The sequence below is a fragment of the Elephantulus edwardii genome, unplaced genomic scaffold (genome assembly GCF_000299155.1).
Source record: "Elephantulus edwardii isolate Elephantulus edwardi_28Jun2011 unplaced genomic scaffold, EleEdw1.0 scaffold00006, whole genome shotgun sequence".
Classification (NCBI taxonomy): Eukaryota; Metazoa; Chordata; class Mammalia; order Macroscelidea; family Macroscelididae; genus Elephantulus; species Elephantulus edwardii.
Window position 1 is genome coordinate 16,192,786 of NW_006399756.1, and position 24,312 is coordinate 16,217,097.

The 24,312-nt window shown below is 45.1% G+C and overlaps 1 protein-coding gene across 1 annotated transcript in view; it reads left to right on the forward strand.

Moving 5' to 3' along the window:
• ABLIM1 (actin binding LIM protein 1) overlaps positions 1-24,312 on the forward strand; it is a 264,382-nt gene that overhangs the window by 62,360 nt on the left and 177,710 nt on the right. The window contains exon 2 of the mRNA XM_006879917.1: positions 6,405-6,539. Coding sequence (XP_006879979.1) covers positions 6,405-6,539 — 135 coding nt within the window. The remainder of the gene's footprint in view (positions 1-6,404; positions 6,540-24,312) is intronic.

Consider the following 24,312-nt stretch of genomic DNA (forward strand, 5'->3'; position numbering starts at 1 on the left):
AGCTGAGGAGGCACTGTCCCTCTCAACGTGCTATTTGGCCCTGGAAGGACAACTTTTCCCTTTTTAAGTAAATCAACTGTTGAGTCCTTATATGGGCTTCTTCATTGTTCAGAAGGTGTGAAACCATGCTTTTGGTTTTTCGTTGGACCGCTCATATTTTAGCAGCAAAATCATTGGACCATGAAGATGTGAACCATGTCTTTGCGGGTGCCAGGTCAACCACTGACAGCTTGGTACAGTAGAGGAGTTGGAAAGCCTGGGCGTTCTACCTAACAGCCAGTAACGCACCGGTAACCATGGGCAAGGAATCGAAGCCCCCTGCCCCTCGGTTCCCCAGCACTAGAACAAGCAGGGCCCACCCAGGCTCTGGAAGATGGATCAAATGAGTGAAAACCAACAGCAGAGCCAGCGGGCAGGCAGAAGAGAACTGATTTCAGATCATAGCTGGGGTGCAGCTGACTCAGCATATTTCAAAAATGTGGAACTGAGCCAGCAACCCGGATTTGGAAGTAGCCAAGCTGTCAACGGCCGTAGGAGATTCTTTGGTCTGCACTGATTGGAGGTGGGACAAGATAGCCTCTCTGAGTGTTTCTATATGGACTCCATCAGTCTCTGGTATGAGATAGTGGCTACCGCAGTGATTGTGAGGGTTTTGCAGAACTGGATGACGTTCTGTTCTGTCGAACGTCAGGTCCCTGCGAGGTGAAAATGACTCGATGGCTCCTAACAAGCCTTTCTGTCACAGGTGGGATTTTCTGCTCTGCGTCTCCCTCGGCTCGTGTGGAAGGCAGAAGCAGAAACAGCATGATGAGTCTCCTCTCCTCTCTGGGCATGGAGGACTCTGCAGTGTAATATATATTCCCAAAGGGGAAAAGCTTGCAAAATTCCACAGCTGGTCCTGAGACTGACCTTTACGGCTGGTGCCAGCGTTCGTGCTGGCACCTTTGTTCAGACAAAGGGGAAAAGCCAAGAAGTGAAATGATATTTTCCTTCCCTCATCATTACTCAGCATGGCTCGCTTGCCTGGCTATGAAAAATTCAGGCGTCAAGGGAAACTGCCTGGCTGGGATTAGAGTTTCTTATCCAAAGGTGCCCCGGAGTCAGGAGGCTCACTGAATTCTCGCATTGCTTCTAAAGTGCATGGTCTAACGTATTTCTTCCCTGTGGTTGATTTACGTGGTGTTGGAATTCCAGAGAAAAGTCATTGTTTTTGTTGTTGTTTTAAATTTATTTTATTATTTGTGTGTGTGTACCGTCAAATCAGATCTGACTGGTACAGAAGGAGATTGTTCCTCCTTCCCCCAGCAGAGCATCTGGTGGATTCAAACCGTGCACCTCTTGGATTGCAGTGCAGCTTCTTGCCACTAGACCACCAGAGCTCGCCAGAAAAGTCATTCTTAAACTTGAGGATGTGCAAGACTCACATGAGAAGCCTCGACCCCCACATCCACCCAGCTCAAAGGGGGCTGAGGAATCTGCGGGTTTTTTTTTGTTTTGTTTGTTTTTTAAATTTTATTATTTTTATGTGTGTGTATCATCAAATCGGATCTGACTGGTACAGGAGGAGACTGCCCCTCCTTCTCCAGCAGAGCATCTGGTGGATTCAAATTGCGTACCTCTGGGATTGCAGTGCCCACCTTCTTGCCATTAGGCCACCAGAGCTCCCTGGAATCTGCGTTTTTAACAAGTGGCACGAGCCGCTCTGGTTAGGGTGACAAGACACCTTGAGGACTATCACCAGGTGCCGTGGCATGATATAAGGTGTCTTATCAAGTCCACCGTGTGTGTTCTCTTTCTAAGCCAAGTCCCAGCTGCTGCTTTTAGAACTGCACTTGAGTGTGAGTTTGGCTGCAGAGTTTGGCCAACTCAAAAGTATTCAAATCACATGGGAAGAATATAAGCTCTCAGAGGCAGAAAAAACCTGGGCAGGTCTTTGAACTTGCACTTACTGTGACTTAGGCAGGTTACTCAGCTTCTTCAAGGATCCCCTCCTTCATCTGTTAAGTGGGAATGATGTTACACACCTCAGATCACTTCTGTGTAAGCACCTAAAACAGGTTTCTTTTTTTTCTTTTTTTTTAATTTTTATTATATTTTATTAATTTTCATAAACATTTACAGAGATTTTGGGCCTCCACTCATTCATTGTTGCACTATTCTCTCTACCCTCCTCCCAGTTTGTTCTTGTCCAAATGCCACAGTGCTTGTCAAAGCCAGTTCTGATTAATCTTCTTTGTCAGTGTATCCTTTGCCATTCCCTATCACTCCTCCCTGAGAGAGACTTCACCCTGAGTCATAAGGAAAAGGGGATGGCATATTCTCTTAGCTACTTCCTGCTGAAAAGGGACGCTGTGGGTTTCAGGGTGAAGATCTTCTCTCACTACTCTAAAGGGCCCCTTTGGCAGTAGGAAACACATAGACTATTATGGAGATTGATTTTGGAATTTAGATGCACTCTTATTGATTGTGCTTGGCTGTACATGTTCATATCCTTGAAGATGTATCATGGGGGTGTTGCAACCTAGAAGACACAAATTTGACTAACAAGTTATAAGTACATGAGTCCAAAAATTATGGAAAAGTAAAAGAAAAGATTCTTTCATTGTTTTACAAACCCTCCCCCAGGTCCCCTCCACCATGTAGCCCTCGCTCTAGTCTCCTGTGATGACAGAAATACCCAGCTAAAACAGGTTTCTGCCTTCCAGTACGGGACTTGGTAGCCAGCACCAGAACTCAGGGGCCTGCCTTGTTTTTCAGGTCTTTCACATTTTCTTTTAATATCTCACCATTTTCCTATTGTTTCGTGGAAAGTATTTGTGTTTTCTCTGGTTAAGGGATTTTGGCCTGTATGCCAGTTCCAGCTTTCACAGGTATTACTGTATTACTTTCTTCAGTTCTCATTTGTCACAAGTAAATCCCAGGTCTTTCTTTTAAGAAGCTTCCAGGTGGAATCGAACCCCTCAACCTTTTACTTAGCAGCTCAAGTGCATGAAGGGGTCCCTGGTGGCTGCTAACTGAAATGGTAGTGGTCTGAACCCACCAGCTGCTTCATGAGAGACGTGGCAGTGTGCTTCTGTAAGGTTTTATAACCTTCTGTAAAGGTTTGCAGCAAACATGATGGGGCAGGTCTACACTGTCCAGTAGGATTGCTGGGAGTTGGAATCAACTTAATGGCAATGAGTTTGGTTTCAGTTTAAGTTCATTAACTGTTTACACCACTCAGGGAGTCCTCCATTCTTACATTGTTGTTATGTACCACCCGACTGGAGCTGACGCACAGCTGACCCTCCAGAGGATCTTCTCAGGCAGTAAATCTCAGGAGACTTGGCCATCTTTCTCCTGCAGAGCAGAGGTGTGTGGATTAGAACTGTGTGCCTTTGGGTTGGCGGTACAACTCCTTCCCACTAAGCCGCCAGAGCGCCCTTGTTTGGATGGCAAGTTTGCTCCGTCTCCTCACGACACTATAAACAGCAGGAGGAACTCCTGTCCAGTCCCCAGCCAGCCTCACAGTCTCTGCCGTGCTCAGGCCTATTGCTCGAGCCACTGTGTCAATCCATCTGGTTGAGGGTCTTCCTCCCATTCACTGACCTTCCACTTGCCCAAGCACTGTATCCTCTTCTGGAGACTGGTCTCCCCCAATAAGATGGACCGCAAATGTGGGACGAAGGCTCACTGTGTTTGCTTCTAATGAGCATTCTGGCCACATGTCTTCCAAGATAGACTTTTTTTTGTTCTTTTAGCAGTCCATGGGATGTTCAGCACTGTCCACCAACATCACAATTCGAGGGAATCGATTCTTCTTTAGACTTTTCTTTTCCACTGTCCAACTTTCACATGCACCTGAAGCAATTGTAAATGCCATGACTCGAGTCAGGCGTCTCCTGGTCTTTAAACCAACATTCCTGGCCGTTAACCCTGTAAAGAGAGCTTTGATAGCATATTTATCCAAATCAAATAATTTGATTTCTTCACTGTTGCTTCCTTGGTATTGATTGTGGTTGTTGTTGTTGTTGTTATGTGCTGTTGAGTCACTTGTGACTCATAGCGACCCCATGTACAAGAGCGCTAAACCCTGCTCTATACTGTGCCAACCTCACTGTCCCCGACACACCTACTCCCAGTGACCCCAATCACTAATCGATCCATCTCATCGAGGGTCTTCCTCTCCTGCACTGTCCCTCCACCTTCCCAAACATGATGTCCTTCTCCAAGGACTGGTCCCTCCTTGCAAAATGCCCAAAGTATGTCAAAGGATTGTGGATACAAGTAAAGTAAAATTTGTGGCAACTTCAACTTTTTTTGGCTTTACATAGGAAACAGAAATTAACTTTTTAAAATGAAGACAGAACCCTACCAAAAAGTACTTCTCATTTTCCTCTAGTACTTGAAGCTGGTGTGGTTAAGGGAAACATTTTTCAGATGTCCAGGTGAATAGTTTTGACCTTGAAAAGTCACTTGAAAAGTAAACGGCCATTTAGTGATCTTGGTGCAGGGGTCCCCTCCTTGGTGTCTCTGGATAGTATCTTAATACTGAGCTCTGTTGTAAATGGATGTTTCTGCTAGAGATGTCAGCAGGTAGATAAGGAAATGACCCACAGCGTCAGTCCCTTTGCAGGACACACTTCGAGACCTAAACAAGGAATGTGCGTGAGGTATTTACCCTGAAACTATACCTGCCCCAAGGCCAACTCTCACAAGAAGAACCTTGTTTCTCAGAATGTTAGTAATGGAGTATTTGGACTGTCTTGTCCAAATGCTTTCAAGGCAAAATGAGACTATTACAGTGGTTGGGGAGGAACAATGAGTAATTATACCCATGGTGTACATTGAGCTTTCTGCTGGAAGGTACCTTGTAAATTGAATTTCAGGAAGGTCTGCTCACAACTCCCCTTTCCAACCCACTTCCACCATTTGAGAAAAAAGCAAAATTATCTTTGTTCTTTGTGTTGGTTGATTAATTTTAAGATCTCTCTTCTCATCCCATATCCTGCTCATGTAGGTACTTACGCAATACATTTTGTCTGGTTTTAAAATGTATTATCACACGATTATTTCACTGAGTAGCCCAAAGCAGGAGAGAAAGCTGATCGCAAATAACACCTAGCTGAGCCCTCTGGCTGGGAGAACTGTATCCTAGAAGAAAACATTTGATTACTTTATGATGCTTTCTCTCTGTCTTCACCCTTGGTCCTCTGTAAAACGGTGGCTAAGATTCCTAATCTCAGTTACTGGGCAGGGCAAACCTAATCACTTCCATTCTCTGAAGGCCACAGTCTGGAAGCCAAGAGGGAGGGGGAAACCCCTATAAACGTAATCATATGACTTGCTATGCTAAGGAGACCTTAGAAATCCTTTGGAACAATCCTTTGCATTTTCCAGAAGAAGAAACTGAGCTCCAGAGTCATGTGGTTACTTGTTTTCTTTTCGTTACTGTCTGCAAGTTATCAGAAACAGTGTGCAACGAATGATCGTTTTTGGCCTCCAGTAGGTTAAATGAGTCGCCAAAGATCAGAAATTATTTTCTGGTGGAGTACCTTCGAAAGCACCAGAAGTTTCCATCTAATTGATTCAGGTCAGGTGATAATAAATAAAAAATTGTACTGATAATAAGTAAGTAGTTGCATGTTTTAATTGTTTTTGGTGAAACATTCTTCTAAGTGATATATCCCTGGTGTGTCCAGTTGCTGTACAGAGAGGTAACTCGTGGTTGCTGTGATGCTAAACACTGTGACACTGATGTGTCAAAGGCAATAATGGTTACCCATGATGGACGGTGTTTGGTGGAGCTCCCCAATTAAAACAAGCCTGAAGCAGGAGTGGCATCCACTTCCGAAATAGCTTGCCTCCAGAAACCGTCTGAACTTAGAGAAATGATGAACGTTCTGCAAGTGTTCAGGTCTTTCACAGGGTTGCTCAACGACACTTAACAACAACAACAGTTGATGCATGAGCCTTCTGCTAAGTCCTGGGGAGCTGGGCAGGAAGGAGTGCAGGTGCAGAGAAGAAGCTGTCACCTCTCTCCCACGGCAGGTCTGGATGGACACTTAACGTCTTTCCTTCTGTCTGGCATTTGTACAATCTGGGACTTCTAAGTCCGTCCAAAATAAAGAAGCAAACAGACTGGAACATCCTATTGCTCAGAAGTCCTGGTAGAGAGTCAGAAGAGTTGGGGAGGAGAGGGAGACAAAAGACTCCACAGAGGAGCAAGTGTCATGTTTTCCCCAAGGCCCATGAAATGCACCACTGTCTTATCTGTCAGCCTTACTTGTCTGATCTCATGGTGGCCTGGCCGATGCCCAAGTCATGCTTCGAGATTGAATGTGTGATCATAGTTATAGTGACCCCCGTAACAGCCCCACTTGGAAGAATGCTTTCTGCTCACCGGTGCCCTGCTTCTCTTTCAGTGGCCCACCCTCAGGACCCTCCCCACTCATCAGAGAAGCCTGTCATTCACTGCCATAAGTGCGGGGAGCCATGCAAGGGGGAGGTGCTTCGGGTCCAGACCAGACACTTCCACATCAAGTGCTTCACCTGCAAAGGTAAGGAGCCACTTCCTGCCTTAGCGGCACGTGGCAATCAGTGCTTGTCTTGGGGGCCACCCGATCACCTCAGTTCCATGCTGGGTCTTGGGACAGTGACACAATGACTCAGGGTGCTCAGAAACCCTCAAAGGGATAAGGTGAGGAGACTGAGTGCCACAGCTCAGTGGCGCAGTGGGCCATGGGTGTCCCCTGGGGGTTCTGATCATCAGCATTTTTTGAAGAGCAATACAAATGCAAGCTATCCTGTGTACTTGATCTTGGTTCTTCTCCTGTGGTGAATGAAGGACTCTTCACAAAGTAGCCCCACTTTCCAGCACCCGCTGATTATAGGAGACTTGACAAACTTCTGAGATTAGGATGTGAAGTCACTGGCTCCCATGTAGTGTAGTGTAGTGTAGTGTGTGTATGTATGTATGTATGTATTGTGTGTGTGTATGACAGTATTTCTGTGTTGTGTATTTGTATGTTGTCTGTGTGTAAGTTGTACAAGTGTGTGTGTATCTATGGATGGATGGATGGATGGACGGATGGATGGATTGTGTGTGTGTGTGTGTGTGTGTGTGTGTGTGTGTATGAGCGGTATTTCTGTTGTGTGTATTTGTATGTTGTCTGTGTGAGTGTGTATGTATTGTAGGATATGTATGTGGTGTGGGGTATGTATGGTTATTGTATATTATGTTTTTGTTTATACTGTATAATGCAAGATGTGTGTTTTTCTGTGTTTGGTGTGTGGAGATTTTGGATTGAGATGTATGATGTGTGGAGATTTGACAAACTTCTGAGGTTAAGATGTGATGTCACTGGCTCCCATGGAGTGGAGTGAGAGAGAGATTGTGTGTGTGTGTGTGTGTGTGTGTGTGTTGTGTATATGAAGTCTTTGTGGAAGGAGTGGGTGGTATTTCTGGGGTGTGTATTTTTATGTTGTCTGTGTGTAGGGGTTGTGTGGAAGTGTGTATGTATTGTAGGGTGTGGTGTGGGGGTATGTCTATGTATCATGTATAATGTGTTTGTTTCTATTATATAACTCAAGATACGTACTTTTCTGTGTTTGGTGTGTGGAGATTTTGGATTGAGGTGTCTATATATGATGTGTGGAGATTTTGTGGGGGGGGTGTTTGGTGTTTGTGTATACAGTATGTGGGAGTTTTGATTTGAGAAGTTGTGTCTGTCTCTGTGTGTGTGTTTGTGGATGGAGTGTGATGGTTTTAGTGTGGAAGGATATACAGTGGGGGATGTGGTATGGAGCCCCTGAGTGTGGTGTCTGTGTAAGTGGTCGGTTTGTGTGCGCTAAGAAGTATGAAATAAGCTGGAACAAATGAGAGGCCTTCAAGAAGGTCCAATTTGGGGTGAGGTTTTCATTAACCTGCCCCCATGTTTAGGGCTTACAGTTGTTGGCTTCATCATGTGAAATGTGCTACTTGTTACGGCAGAATCAGGGAGCATCGAAGAGGAAAAAGAGCCTGGTTCTGTGTGTTGATGTGAAAAATAGACTCCCTGGGTCTAAGGAGGCGTGGGTAGCCCTGGGTCTGAGGTGGCCTGGGTAGCGCTGGGTCTGAGGTGGCCTGGGTAGCCCTGGGTCTGAGGTGGCCTGGGTAGCCCTGGGTCTGAGGAGGTGTGGGTAGCCCTGGGTGTGAGGTGGCGTGGATAGCCCTGAGTCTGAGGTGGCCTGGATAGCCCTGGGTCTGAGGTGGCCTGGATAGCCCTGGGTCTGAGGAGGTGTGGGTAGCCCTAGGTGTGAGGTGGCCTGGGTAGCCCTGGGTGTGAGGTGGCCTGGGTAGCCCTGGGTGTGAGGTGGCCTGGGTAGCACTGCACAGTGGAGATTGTCGGGGTGCAGGGTGGGGTCGGCGTGTAGGAGCAGAGCTTAAAGAGGTACGAGGCTGTGAACTCACTTTGTAGCGTTCCTCCACACCCTGTGCTTGGCAGCCACCCTCATCCCTGAAAATCCTGTTTCATTTGAAGTGTTTTTGGTCACAGAGACTCAGCAGTACTGTCCTAAGCGTCCATCCCTGGCCAGGGAGGCTCTCGGTAGATGTTAAGCTTCCGGAAAGAACAGTTGCCGTGGAGTCAGACCTGACTCATGGTGCTCAGCTCTTCTCCTGAGGGGTTTCTGGGTGAGCTTGAACTTCAGGTTTTTCAGTCGGCAGCTGGACATGTTAACCTTTTTATGCCACCTAAAGGCTCAGACTGGCATGTGAGGCTCAAATGTATTTTACCAAGAAGAGGCAGGTGCTTTTCTGGAGTTCACAGAACAGAAACTGTTCAAAAGAACATTGATCGAGGTGGGTAAGAAGGTGGAAGGGACAGCGAGACCATCTCACTGAGTGGTTACAAAATGCTGTGACATTGTTTAATAGAGGGGTCACTTGGTCTGCGTGGAAAGGCCTGTATGTACGTGTAATAAATCCACGGTTTTCATATAAACCAACGCCTCCTCCTAGGTCCCACCTAAGGTGCTGAGTGTTGTCGCATTGTGATGACATATCCTGCCATTGTTGTCAAGCAGGCCTGATATCCCCAGAAAGTGACCTGTGGCAGGCAACATGCCCTCGTACCTAAAATAATGACTCTAGACTTTGTTTACAGATATAAAATAGGTGATGTTTTAGACCAGTCTGAAGTTACCAAGTTCTATATATACATATGCATCTACATGGATAATATGGAACCCAGAGGCACTGAATTAGATCTTTTTAGTAAGGGTGTTGGAGGCCTGGTGGATAAGGAGCCACCAACTCCGAGGCAGGTAGTTCAAATCCACGGACTGCTCTGTCGGAGAAAGATCTGTGGAGAAAGAGAGCAATCTCCTATTTACAGCCCCTGAAAGCCTTCTGAAACGTGGTCATCTACGAGCAAGTCTTGATTCGGAGTATGACAGCAACAGTGACTATAGTAAAAATATTAGAGGAAAAAGTACTTTCAAGTTATATACAGTTTGGCTAGCTTGGAGTTGGAGGTATATTTTCTTTTTGCTCATATGTCTCCTGAGGCATGTCTTAAGAGATTGCTTAGTGTGAAATAAAACCCAGAAACAACATGGCCCTGCTTGAGTTTTGACTTTTCTAGTTAAAAGAACTGTGTCAGTCTCAGGTATGAACAGCCAACTGGTTAATGCCTCAAGTTATTAGAAGACACAGTCATTTGTCCCCAGTAAGGTAGAGTTCCTGTGGCTTTACAAAAAATAAATCTGTTCTTGTAAATTTGTATTTCCTTATTCTGGTTGAGATGGATTAACACAGTGACTGTGGTATTGGGGTCAGGTGTGTCTGAGATGGTGAGGTTGACTCAGGATAGAGCCAGGTTCAGAGTTGCTGTTCACAGGTTCGCTGGGAGTCATAGTTGTCTCAGTGGCACATAACAACAACAACAACAAAGAATCTTCCATGGCCTACTGCTCTGTCCTCCAGCTTTCTGGGGTCACCTTTTCTTTAATACCTGATGAAAGAGGATTAATCCCCCTGTACCTCTAAGTATAAATATTCATGTCTCTTTCCAAATTCCTGTTGTTGTTGTTGTGTACCATCAAAATCAGAACTGACCCATAGCTAACCCTACAGCAGGTGTTCAGAGGCAGTTAATCACACTGGAGGAGATTGCCCATCCTTCTCCCACAGAGCAGCTGGTGGGTTCGAACCATGTGCCTTGGGGATTGCAGCGCAGCTTCTTGCCACTAGGCCACCAGAACTCTCCAAAGTCCTAGATCGTTGTAATCTAGTAGAAATAACATGTGAGCCACATATGTAACCCTGAATATTATGATACCTCCCTTAAGAAGGTAAAAAGGAGTGCTGTAATTCATCTGAGGAACATATATGTAACCCACTATATAAAAATTAATAGCATTTTGAGACATGATTAATATAAATACTATTGGCTGTTTGGCTTTCTGGTTTTCATACCAACACTTAACACATGTCAGTTATGACCAGCCACATTTAAGCAACCAGTAGTCCAGTGTGGCTGCCGTGTGGGACAGCACAGCGCTGAGGATTCCTGGAGGTCTGCATTCCTGTGGGCTTCCCTCACTCCACGTTCCTGCCAGGACTGACTGGTCTCCACTTGCGAGCATTACGCTCTGCACTGCTCCACTCCACAGGGCCCCATTCCCTGTTCCTTCAGCCTTCGCTTCCTGAAGTAATGCTAATTGGAGACTGCTGTGTGCAGCAGACATTGCAGAAGATTGAGCAGACCATGCCACAGAGTAGAGAGAAACCTTCCTTCTGTCCTCTTATATGTGCTGCAGCACAGAAGTGTGTAACTTCAAGGCCACGGTCATGTGTCGTGCTCACGCAGAACCTCATCCGTCGTCATCTCTGTAGATCTCCTCTGCAAAGACTGCCCCCGCCCCCGTCCCAGTCCCCCATTGTCAGGCTGGGACTTGAAACTTCCTTCCAGTCTCTGTCTTTTCTAAATACATTGAGATGGTCTCTCAGAAGAAACAGCAGTCCTCTGGCCATGAATACTATTTTCTCACGAACTCAAGAGACATTCAACCAAACCAATACACCCCTACCTTCAAGCGGATGCCAACACAAGGAGGCCCTCTGTCAGATTCCTGAGGCAGTCAATTCCTTCCTGGAGCAGCTGGTGGATTCAAACTGCTAACCTCTGGTTTAGTAGCCCAACACATAAGGCATCATGCCATCAGCTCTTCTTAAGTGACACCCGGCACCCAGTCACTCTTTGTCATGAAGTTAATGCTGACTCGTAGTAGCCTTCCAGCACGGAGGAGCCCTGCCACCCAGAGCATTCAGGGCTGTAATTTTAGGGATGCAGACTGCTACTTTCTCATGAGGAACATCTTGTGGGTTTGAACCACTGGTCTTTTGGTAAACATCCAAGTGCTTAATCACTGTGCCACCAGGGCTTGCTAAGTGATCTAGACTGTAACTATTTCTTAAAGACAAAGAAGAGCAGATGAAAAAACGTTTTTCTTTTCTCTCCATTACATCTAAAATAGAATTTCCAGATTCCGAGATCAAATACACATGGCACGTCCAGAGTCCAGTATCCTTAGTGCTGAGATCTGATCAACTGTGTTGTGAATAAGGATTTGAGAGCCATTAACATCCAGACAATGACTGAAACTGCTGTTGTTTGTGAAATCTGTCTGGAAGAAGGTTAAAAAAACAGGAACTGAATGTGAAAGAATGGCAGCAGGTCTAAGGAGAACAGGATTCCCATTGCTAGGCTTGGAAAATGTGCCCCTCTGGTGATGGAACGAGAAAAGGGTTTAATTAATGAGTGAATTCTGTAATGAAATGAAGAGGAGATTCCCCAAAGCTCCTTACACTCCTGACTATCACCCAGAGGGAGAAGAGCATGGCTTCAGGGTCCTGGAGGGAGCCGTTCATTGTCTTCAGTACTCAGGGGTTTTGGTTTTCATTACTATCCATGAATGGTAATCATCTCGTTAACATAAAAGAGTTCTGATGTGATCCATGAATTTTATAATAGTGTTCAAGTGAAAACAGCCTGACCGTTTTTAACATATCACTTTATCTGCATTGTGGATGTATTACATGCTTTGCAAGAGAAAAAGAAACCTGCAAAACCAGGAGGCATCCTTTGGATAGTGCTGTGCTGGTGTCCGTTGGTTTCTTCTCTCAGTTGAAGGGTTTATTGTTACACTGTTTAGCCCCCAACTCAGGTGACCCCAGACCCAACAGACCTAAATGTTGCCCAGTCCTGCACCATCCCCACAACCAGTTATCTGGCGGGCCATTTGTGATCTGTAAGGTTTGCATGGGCTGCTTTTTAAAAGGAGATGGCCAGGCCTTTCTTCCTGGTCTTTCTTTGTCTAGAAGAGCAACTCTCTAGGCTCCGTTGACATACAAATGGTAGCTCTCTCTGAGGTCCATCTGCTAGGAGTCAGACTTCAGTCTTCCGCCTGGAAGGCAAGAGTTCTACACTTAACCCCCAGTGCTTCAGAATGATTTTTTTTAAATGTGGGACAGATGATTAAAGTCTGACTTTCCAGGCATCTCTTTAAGAGTGAGTGATTCATTATAATTGTTGCAGTATATGGAAAACATTTGTTGCTATTGTTACTGGCTGCCATAGAGTCGCTGTTTGACTCATTGAAAACCATCTGACGGAGTTGGATCACCCCAGAGAGTCTTCTAGGGTCTTATCTTCCTAGAAGCAGGTCTTTCTCGTGAAGATCTGTTGGGTGGATTCAAACCACCAACCCCTCTAATAGCAGCCAAGAGCTTCACCATTGCACCACCACAGCACTGTGTCCTCAACTCTACTATAGAGGAAGCTCCTTGAGGTCAGGGCTTGTTGCCTGTGTCATTCACTGCAATGTTCACAGTGTCTAGAATGCCATTGCTGTTGGGTACCATTGAGTCCACCATGGCTCATAGCGATCCTGTGAGTAGGAGATCTGAACCTTGCTAGAGTAATGATGAGTGAGGTAAATGATGGACAAATATTTATGCACTGAATAAAACAATGAATGAATGGATGGAAAAGAACTGTGTTATTTTGAAAATTACCAGGAAATCTTTCTAACTTCATAATCAACAAACTTTTTTTTTTAATTTTTTTTTTTTTTACAGAGGTTTTGGATTTCCATTCATTCATTGCCGCAATTTTCTCCCTTCCCACCCCTCCCCACCAGCTCACTTCCCCCTCCGAAGAGAGAAAAAAAAAATTCCTTCATTAGTATACAATTCCCACATCCCTTCTCCCCACCCCCCACCCCAGTACACTTCTCTATGCAACCTTAATTTTGGATAAACTTTATCAATGCTTTGTATGATATATGCCCTTAAATGCTGATTAGACAGCGACATTATCTTCTGAAGAGAGCTCGTGAGTAGAGGTCTGTCATTGATTACTGAGCTATGTGTCTGTCTCGCGGATGTAACACGAGAGTGGGTTTATGCTGGGAGCTCTCCGCTCCTGCAGCTGAGCTGCTCTGAGCTAAGCTGCTGCTCCTTTGTTTTTTTGCTGGTTTTGACCCATTGTGTCAAAACCTGGGCTTGTGTGGGTTGACTGCATATGCGTTCTTTTGGAACACAAGGAAAAAAGACAAAGCCTCACAAAATGAAAGGAAGCCTTCCCCCACCCCCCTATTTTGCATATTCCCAGAAAGTTCAGCTCAGTCTTTTGATACCTACTTAGAGATTCTTAGTCATTCAGAAAGGGACCTCTGGTGGCCTGCTGTCATCTAACAGCTCTATTCTGGATCATCCAAATGGTTCAAAAGTAAAAATATTTAGCATTATCCTTTTGTTTAAAAGGGTAAAATGTCTGGTGGAGTTACAGTGCTAACACCCAAAAAGGCAAGCTTCTCTGGCAGTTCAAATCTGCTGGTCACATGACTGAAGACAGTTGGAAAGTCTCCTTCTGTGCAGTTTACAGCCTTGGAAAGACACTGGAGGGTCCGCTTTCCATCAGTTGCATCTCACGAGCCATGACCCAGAGCCAGCCAGTCATTCGCAGTGGTTAAGCTCACAGCGGCTAACCAAGAGATCAGCGGTTCAGACCCTCTTAACTTTGGGAGAAGGACGTGGCCATCAGTTCTGTAAAGGCTCACAGCCTGGGAACCCCACGGGGCAGCTCCACTTTGTCCTGTACGACAGTCGTGAGTTGGGTTTAACTTGACGGCACACATTCAGAAACTGATTAAAAGGTGGATTTAAGCAGGACGCCAGAAAGGTGTGATGCAAATGGGTTTCCTTCTCAAAACAAATGAAAAACCAGCCTCATGCCATATTTTTTTTCCTTTTATTTTTTTAACAAAAGCGAAACAGTAAATATTTTTACTTTTGAAACATTTGGAAGGGGCAACATAGAGTTGTTAGACGGCACATAACGACGATGGTCATGGCCACCATCACATGCCTGTCTCTCTCTTGATTCAGAACTGATTCGGGGCCTGCCCTCCGGGGCGTGTCCAGAGGCTATAGATTACATGGGAGGAGACTGGTCAGCTTTCTCCCTCAGAGCGGCTGGTTGATTAGAACTGCCTGCCTTTGAGTTGACAACACCAAGAGGCCACCAGAGCTCCCTAACCATTACCTGTGTGTTGTGTTGAGTACCTTCGAATCAGAACCTACCCGTAGCTGACACTCTGGTGGGTTTTCAGAGGCAGTTAATTGCAGGGGAGGTGATTGCCCATCCTCCTCCCACGGAGCAACTGGTGCCTCAGATCATGTGCCTTCATGATTGCAGCGCAGCTTCTTGCCACTAGGTCACCAGAGCTCCCTAACCGTTGTGTTGTTGTTATGTGCCATCAAATCACTTGCGAGTCATAGCGACCCTATTACCTCGTCAAGCAAATATTTATAGTTTTGGATTCCAAACTGGCACAGAATGAAGGCTCATAAATTCTTCAAAGTATACTGATAATTTTTAAAAATTATCCACGGATCTCTTATCCACGGCTCTCTAGTGAGCCGAGTTACTGGCCATCTTTTGTTTGGAATCATCTTTTTAAGAATGTTTGTACAGTAAACAGCCTTGGAAGATAGAGATAGTATTTCCCCCGGGAGCACAGGGCAGGTATGTTTGCTGTCTAGGAGAATAAAGATAGTGACTCCTTTTGGAGGAAAGACTGCACAGGTTGCAAGAAACTTATTATGAAAGATTGAGGTTCCTAAGTTTGGGGTCCAGTAACTCCAGCTGGACGCACTTCTCTTGTCCCTGTGGAACTCCAGCTGTCCCCCTGCTCTCAGAACATGGTAGACTTTGCAGATCACGGTGCTGCATGCTGTGCTGTGAGTCGTCAGATCTTTTGCTTCTGACCCAGGATTTCTGTGCCTTTTGCCAGGATCAACGATGGCGTAATCTGTAGTGAAATGGACTGTTAGCCGAAAGGCTACACCTCTCTAGAGTCTTGGATCTACCAGTAGCTCCAGGGAGAAAGCTGTCCCTCTCCTTGTATTTCACAGCCTCAGCAACCTTACAGAGGGTCGCAATGAGTCAGAACTGACCGGACAGCAGCGAGCTGCCTTAGTTACACTTCTAGGCCATACTACAGATTCTGAGTGTAAATAGTAACAAATGTTCAGTCAACAAATATTTTCATACTTCCCATCATGTGGCAGGCACTGTGCTAGTCACTGGCAATGCAAATTAAACACCATCTCTGGTTTCTAGAGAGACTAATCAGACACTCAGCTCTACAAACATGCCAGGACAACTGTGATCAAGGTAATAAAGTGAAAGCAGAAGCACCTAAGAGGGCTCAAGTGGCATAATGGTTAAGCATTCATCTGGCAATGGAAAGGTCTGAAGTTCTAATCTACCCAGCAGCATTGTGGGAAGTAGCTGACAATGATCACAGGCTAGGAAACCCTGTGGGGCTGTTCTACTCCATCACGTGGGTCGCTCCACTGACGTGATGAAGCCTAACAACTTCAGACACAGCAGCTATGTGAGCAGTGTGAGTGTGCAGTTAAGGATCTTGTGTGAGAGGCTAGGGTGGGGGTGAGGGGACAGATGATCAAGGCAGCCCCACCCCAACACCAGAAAGTGAAGCCTGAGCTGACATACAAAGGAAGGAAATACAAGCATCATGTAATTCTTCTCTGTAATAAAGTCAATAAATGGACTTCAACATTCTGAAGAGCAAATTTTTCTTGTTGACTTTGGCCAACGTCAACTAGAAAATATTGACATTTGATGGGCTTCTCATCTTTAATAGATGTGAGCTTTAGAGAGCATCTACTAGTTGTTCTAGACTGTGGAGGATTGACAGATGTACAAAAATGACACAGTACCTACCCATGAAGAATTTGTGTGCTGATGGGGAACAAGGTGTTTATGAGTAGAAGCAAGATTGCAGAGCCCAAGGGCAGTTAAGTTGTCCAGATCCCAGGTGCAGAGAGTGGGGGAGCACAGAGACCACTTGCATCTCAGCAGTCTGGGATGTTGGCAAAGAGGCCGGTCAGATGCAGCATGAATGATGCACCAGAAAACTCAGCAATCTTCCTGGGCTTGGAAAGGCCAGTCCAACTGTGACCAGGGGTTTAGTGCTGCCTTGTTGAAGGTGAGGGTATTGAGGACAGGGCTGCCTTGTTCAAGGTGTGGGTATTAAAGGCAGGGATGTGACTAGAGATGACCTTGACACCTTAGTTTGGACAAGCCAACTTTTTTCAGAAGTTACTAGAGCCATGATGTTCCCATTGTCATTTAAAAGACAGCATTTTGAACCTTAATGCAGTAACTTTATTCTTTTATCCCTAAGGAACTAATTTAATATGCTATTAATAGCCACATGATTTTGAAGAAACTTCAGAACACTGAATGCCTGTGTAAAGTAAAAAAAAAAAAAAATAAAAAGTCATAGCATATTTTTATATATTTCATAGCTCTTTTACTGAGATAACATTGGCAATCAGTGAGACTGGCTCAGGACAGGATAGGCTTCAGAGCTGCTGTGTATAGGGTTGTTATGAGTGGCAGGTGATTCAATGGCACATTACAACAACATTGGCAAAGAGCCTTATACAGAATTGCTTTACTAAGTGACTGTCGTTACTTAACAACAATGACTCTTGTGTGTGCTGTTGCGTGGGATGTTCATAAAATTATAAACTTTCCAAAGCTCTTAAGAATCTTTTGCCTCTATCAGATCTACCTTACAGGGGGGTTTTGATAGCCTAGTGGTAATAAACCCCACTGCCAACCTAAAGGCAGAGGCATCAGATGCTCCTATGGAGTCACACGGACCATCTCCTTCTCTGCAGCTGGTCAGCCATGAGTCGGTTCTGGTTCGTCAGTGCACCACGATGGCAGTCCATTGAGAGGGAGCTCTGGTGGCACGATGATTAAAGAGTTGTATTGCCAATCCAAAGGCAAGATGTTCAAATCCACCAGCTGCTTCTTGGGAGAAAGATGAGCAATCCCCTCCTAGGATTTACAGCCTCTGAAAACCTCCTGGAGGGTATGAATTAGTTCCAGTTTGATGACATTGAGTTATTGTGTTGTTGAAAAGTCCACAGAAATCACAATGACCCTTTAATTTTTTATCTAAGATTATAAGAAATTCAGATTACATCTTCTAATAATGTCAATGAATAAAAAGGTCTTCTCTGATTGTTGAAGGCTTGGCCTTTCATTAAAGATCCGATTCTGAAAAAACATCCCGTCTCCAATTGCAGTTTCTATTCTGGCCATCTTGGAGCTTGTGAGGTAATTACAGGTCAGGATCATCCCACGGAGAAAATGAACACTGAAAAACACACAAATATCTGTATGCTGTGAAATGAAAGAAATTTGCATGTGAGAAGATGGTTAAGGGGTTTCCTGTGTTTCACTAAGGTTTTAAAATTACTTTGTATTCTATAATTTCTATATGATAAGAACTTTTGGAAGCAGGAGTGACATCCACTTCCTAAACAACATGCCTCCAGAAACTCTTTGAACTTCGATAAATGTCGGTAGTTGTAGAGGCACTGAATTCAGGCCCTTTGTTCACAGGGTCGCTATGAGTTGTGCCCAACTTGAAGGCAATCAACAACAACAAAAACATAAGAACTAATTCAGTATATATGTATCTTATTACCCAGATATTAATGCTGTGAAGAGGTTAAAAGGATGATTTTAATTTGACTTGGGTACGTAGGTGAAGAAGGTGACATGGTCACATTGCCCGTATTCAGAGGCTACACGTGCTTGATACATGAGCTGGGTAGGAAGGCCGTTTGCCCTGACAGACATGGTCTCTAGCCAAGACTTGCTCTGATTATGGTAATCTTTATGGCTACAACATACACTCATTCATGCCTCACCTCTTGGTACATATGAAACAAACGTTTCTCTCTTATGTCCTCCTCGGATGGAAAAGAGCCACCGTTGATTTCCTTAAAATAACCCACCATCCTCTTAAAGACCGTCATCTGATCCCAATTCCAGTTACTTTGAGAGTTTCTTTAATCAAGGCCATGGCTCCCCTGTGATCCTGTTCGAGTTTCTTCTCATCTACTGTAAATCACAGTTCTGTTCTCTGTCATCAGGCCTCCACGGTACTGCTACGCAAAGCAAAGCCTGGCCTAAGTCCAGCACATGTGAATTTCAATTGTCTCTGGAGCTGGTGAGTTGCTGAATCAGTTTTCGGTTATTGAGGAAGTTCAGAGGCATCTTAAGGGACGAAAGGAGTTGGATGAGGGTTGTTCAATAGCCTGTGGCGAGTTAGGTACTTTCAGGAGCAGACAGGAGTATTGGCACGAAGTTACACCTTTTGACTCTTCCCTCTCTGTTCAGAATCAGCTTGTTTTAAAGCATCATGAGAAGGGCAGAAAGAGCAGTGTTTCACCATCTTGCTTAGTATTGGGGGGGGGGAATAACAAAAGGGATGGTTTGTTTTCAGTAGGTCAGGACAAGGAGGTGACCTCAGTGTAGTACATGGAATAGAATAAAGCTACTATAAGTAGCATAATGTGTATTGAGTCAAATGACACAAGTTCCTCTGAGTCCTGCGGAAGCAGAGCCCAAGTGGCTACCATGAGCCCATTGACTTCATCAGGACATGGAACCTAAGATGGGTTAGTGAGGTTCGGTGAGGTTGGTAATGGCAGGAGGGGAGGGGAGGGGAGGGGACTGTCTGGCAGGTGGGGTCGGAGGAAGGTCTGTGGTGAACTCCAGAGGGTAAGTTTCAGGGGTGTGATGTACTGGTGTGGGGAAGGGTCAAGAGGACAGATCTTCAGAAGGTGAGAGGTTCTAATGTGCAAGAGGGCTCAGGAGAACCACTTGGGATCAGCAGTGCATTTGCCACGTTAACTAGGAGGAGGTCTATGGATCAGGCATGAGCAGGGAAGGGGCACGACTACAGGAGAAGAGCCCGAAGGAGTGTCATAGACCCCATCCTAACTGCTTTTCGTAGTTGCCAGTGAAAATGGTCATACAGCTGCCCCTTTACGAGTGTCCTGTGGGATCCGTTTATAGGCACGTATATATTGTTCTTGTTGTTAGGTGTCGTCAAGTTGTAGACGACTCACAGCGACCCTATGAATGAAAGCCCTGAGCACTGTTCATAGACTTTCCAGAGGCAAGCCATTTTGGAAGTGGATGCCACTCCTGCTTCCAAGCTTGTCTTAATTGGGAAGCTCCACCACTTTCCACCATAGGTAACTATCATCACATTTGGCACATCACTGTCACAGTGTTCAACATCACAACAATCACGAGTTATCTTTGTACAGCAATGCACAGACCAGTGCTATACCATGTAGCTCTCACTAAGGCTGTTACCTGACGTCTTAGAGCTCATCAAGGGCAAAGATGCCTGGCCTGTGCCTTTCTGAAGACTGAAAAGTAGATGAGGCTAGGAGAGGAATTAGGCTTAAATGAAATTTACTTAAAGACCCAAAAAATCTCGAGTGTAACCCTTGTTTGAGACGTCTCCCTAGGTTAAGCAAAGCTTAGCCTATTATTAAGCATAACCAACCTTTCAGGCTTACCACCAGGTTCTGATGGCCTAGTAGTAATGGGCTGAACTGTCAACTCAAAAATGCAGGCAGTTCAAATCTACTAGCTGCTTCTTAGGAGAAAGATGGACATTCTCCTCCTGTTGGATTTCCAACCTCTGGAAACCCTGAGAAAGATCAGCTGTGAGTTAGAGCTCCCTCAGTGACACACAACAACAACAACAACAACAACAATAATCTTTCCCTTTCTTTTCCTTGTGCATATTTTTAGCTCTGATGCCATAGATCTACATGGGTCAAAATGGATTCAATGGCAGCTAACAACATGCCATTTTAAGTATTCTTAAACACCTGATATTTCTGATTGTTAAAGTAACTGATATCATTATGGAAGACATTAACACTTGTGTTTATGTTACAGACCCAATTGTAAAAGGGGGGGGGTGTAAATTGAATAAGAAATATTATCCTGGGAAGTATCTTTGTTACGATCATTATAGTTAATTTTGTTTGTACATAAAGCCTCCAAATTAAATAAGATTCCGCCATAGCCAGTATTGGGGGGCCCTTCTTGTCATCTGCCTGGGCTTCTTCCTGCCTTCTTGACCAGAAACAAGGATTGATTTTAAGGTGAATTTAGAACTTAATGCTAAAATTGCCTCACTGTGTTCTCTCAGGCATACAGCTTACTATTTGCTTCCAGGATGAAACATTAACAAATAGCTATTTCTGCTGGAAAGCTGCCCCCTCACTTTACTGTTTATGGGACTCTGTGGAGCTATTTTAAGCTCTTAGCTGGAGCTGCAGTGAGTGGGAACTTCACACACATAATACCTTGGTTTTCAGAGAAAAGACTGATGGAATTGGGCCCCTGGCTATAATGGATATTTTGGTAATTTGGGAAGATATTATCTCAAAGTCTACATTTTTGTTCTTCATGAAATAAGGACTTAAGGACACGAACAGGATAACATCTTTGATGACAGTGATGGGATTTATTTGCAGTAGAGGAGAGAGGTGGATAAGGTACATAAGGGAGAGTTCTCTACCTCTTGGCTTCCCCTGCTCCCACCCCTCATCCGTGGCTTCCTAGCAGAGGGCAGGGTGGCACCAGACAGCGAGAATGCAGGGTTTTCACCTGACTAGGGAGCTCTGGTGGCCACATGGTAAAGAGTTATACTGACAGCCCAAAGGTACACAGTCTGAATTCACCAGCTGCTCCACTGACGTAGGCTGGGAAGTCTCCCCCCATGCCATTAACTGCCTCTGAAAACCTGCTGGACAGTCAGCTGTGGGTCAGTTCTGCCTTGATGTACACACAACAACAGAAACAATAACAAGAGTTCCAAGTAGCACTTCTGTCAATCCCAAGAGAACAAGTATCATAAGATCTCACTTATATGAAATAGATAAATGTGTTGCGACCACAGTTTCTTAGCGGTTGCCAGCAGTGGGAGAGAGGGATAAGAAGAATCACTGTCAGACGGCATTGAGTTTGTGTCTGTTGTTGTTACTCGGTGTCTCCTGGTCGACGACTATCACCCACGGTGACCCTGTGAATGATGGAGCAAAGCATGGCCCTGTGCTGTGTCGTCCTTATAATCCCCACTATGCTCAAGCCCGTTATTACAGTTCTGTGTCACTCTCGTGTGCTTAGGGTGATGGGAATGCCAGCAGTCAGATGTTGGTGATGGTTGCATAGCGTAATTAATGGAGTTTGTGTCTCTGAATCATATGTGTGGAAAAGTTGGATTGGCGTATGTGGGGGCTGTGTTGTGTGTATGTTATAGTCATAGGATGTTGTATCATCACCCATTCAGATCTATCCGCTGCCCTAAGGGAGATGGTTGGACAGTCTGCCTGTGCAGTTGACAGCCTGGGAAAGATGCTGTCAGCTATGAGTGAGGCTTGATTTGACAGCAATGAGAAGGAGAGAGTACAACAGCCCCACATCAGGTAGTAGTTCCGGATCATCACACAGTCCTTGTCACTTGGAGATGCAGGCCACGCAGCCTCAGCCACAGCTAGAAGAGGTCTCCGCATTCAGGGACAAGTTCAGAAGACAAACAGATTTGCCTACAGGTTGAAGTCTCAAAATTCACTGCAGTCATTCAGACCCTCTGTTGAGTTTTCAGCTCGCACAGGAGGAGATCGCCCATCTGTCTTTGTCTTACGCACTTCAGTTCAAACCTCCAGAGAGGCGTGGCCTCTGGGTCAGCTGCTCAGTTCCCCGTGGTGGTTCTGCCAGCATCCCCCACAGTGGAGAGATAAACCAGGAAATCATTCTCTGCCCTGGGAAAGAGAAGAAAGTACCCTCCCCAAGACGAATTGCTTCCAAAATAAACTGCGCTTGCGCCGTACCAATCTGAGTCCCCAAAAAGGGTATTAGTCATCAACAAAAAGAAATGAGTTTATCAAGCTAAGAAAGATGTGGAGGGACCTTGAATATGTATTTCTCAGTGAAAGAGGCCAGTCAGAGAAAGTTATGTACTGGGATTCTCACTGTGACATTCTGAGAAAGGCAGAATTTCAGGGACGGTGAAAAGATCAGTGATTGCCAAGAGGAGGGACAAAGACGTGAAGTAGGAAGACACATGACGTTGTGTGTTTGTCCAAACCCACAGGACTGTACAACGCAGTGAATGAGCCCTCATATAAATCACAGACCTGAGTTAATAATAACTTATTGGTCATGTGCCATTGAAGCTATAGTGGCCTAGTGGCAAGAAGCTGCGCTGCAATCTCGAAGATGGGCAGTTCAAATCTCTCAGCTGCTCCACGGGAGAAGGATGGGCAGTCTCCTCCCATCCGATTAACTCTCTCTGAAAACCTGCTAGAGGGTCAGCTAGGGGTCAGATCTGACTTGATGGTACACAACAACAACAGCAACGGTGTGTCATCAGTTATAACAGATGTGCCACGTACCACAAGATGTTAATCATCAAAACTGTATGTCAAAGGAGGGGGAGTGTATGGATTCTTTCCATATTTGTCTGTGAAATTTCTGTTAACCTAAAACTATAAAACAGTGAAGCCTAATAAGAGGAGACAGGAAAAGCTGATTGAAACAACATTTTTTAAAAAAAAAACAACAACACAAAAAGCAAACTTACCTGATCTAAAAGAAACTGGAGGAACCTCTGGGACTGTTGCCAGAAGACAGCCCTCCAACGTCCAGCTGAAGACTTCCCCAGAAGCTGCCTTTCAGCTAAATAATAGACAGACCTATAAAATAAACAGTAACCCACGTGGAGAAAGTGCCACAGGAGACCGAACAGGCAGAGCGTGCCCAGAACCAGAGATGAGAAGGCCGGGAGGGGCCGAGAACCTGGAAGAATGGAAATGGGGAGCCAGAGAAGAAAACCGGGCGTCGCAGGCTGCTTCAGGGGACAACTTGCCTGTAAACTATGAACCGGAGAACTGACTTGCTGTGTGAACGTGTACCGAAAGCACAAAGAATTGTAAAGAAAAAAAAAAAAATTAAAAGGTCAATCGATAACCTTGTGTCTCCCTGCCTTTCTAATAAAGTCCATGAGGACATCACATGGCCATGAGGGTCCACACATCTCGTGGGTGAAAAGAACGTGTTTTACAAACTCAACTTCGGGCTGAATTTTAAATACTGCCCATTCTCCTAAAAATCTCGCCCATAGGGACTACTTGACAGGCAGCTAGAATGTTGCTGAAAGCAGTTTGTTGGAGTGTAAGCTGTTAACTGATATTTTTAGAATATTTTTAGAAGTAGCTGCCACCGCTTCCCTGGTACGTCCCAAAAATACCATTCTGGTTCCACACTTACTTGACACCTCCAGACTTTGTCCTCCTCCTGTTCTGCGGTAATTTTACTACATGTGCGGACCAAAAACAAACCCACTGCTACTGAGTTAATTCCACCTCCTAGAGACCCTAGAGGACAGAGGAGATCTGCCCCAGAGGGTTTCTGAGCCTGGAAATCTCTATAGGAGTCAGCGGCCACCCATTTCTCTTGTTGAGAAGCAGCTGGTAGTTTTAAACCATCAGCTTTTCAGTAGGCAGCGAAGTGCTTGACGTATGTACTTACAGCCAGGGCCCGTCTACTGTAGGAGACAGCTCCTAGTAGCATCCTTTAATAAAAAACAAACCCAAAAAACAAAAAACTGAATTTTGAAGTCTGGCTATAACTAATTCCTCACTTTTGCATGAAGTTGCTTAGATATGTATAATCCTGTCCTCCTTTGTATTCTAAGGCTTGCAGACAGTGTGGACTCAAGGGCACAGGTAGGGCGCTGGCCCTGGTCTGATTCAGTGGAGCCTTAAGTGGGGCAGGTTTTGAATAATTGATCATTGGGAAGAAGTAATGCAGTTACTGACAGCTCTATATTTTTATGGAAGGCATTTATGCTTTTCCCTGG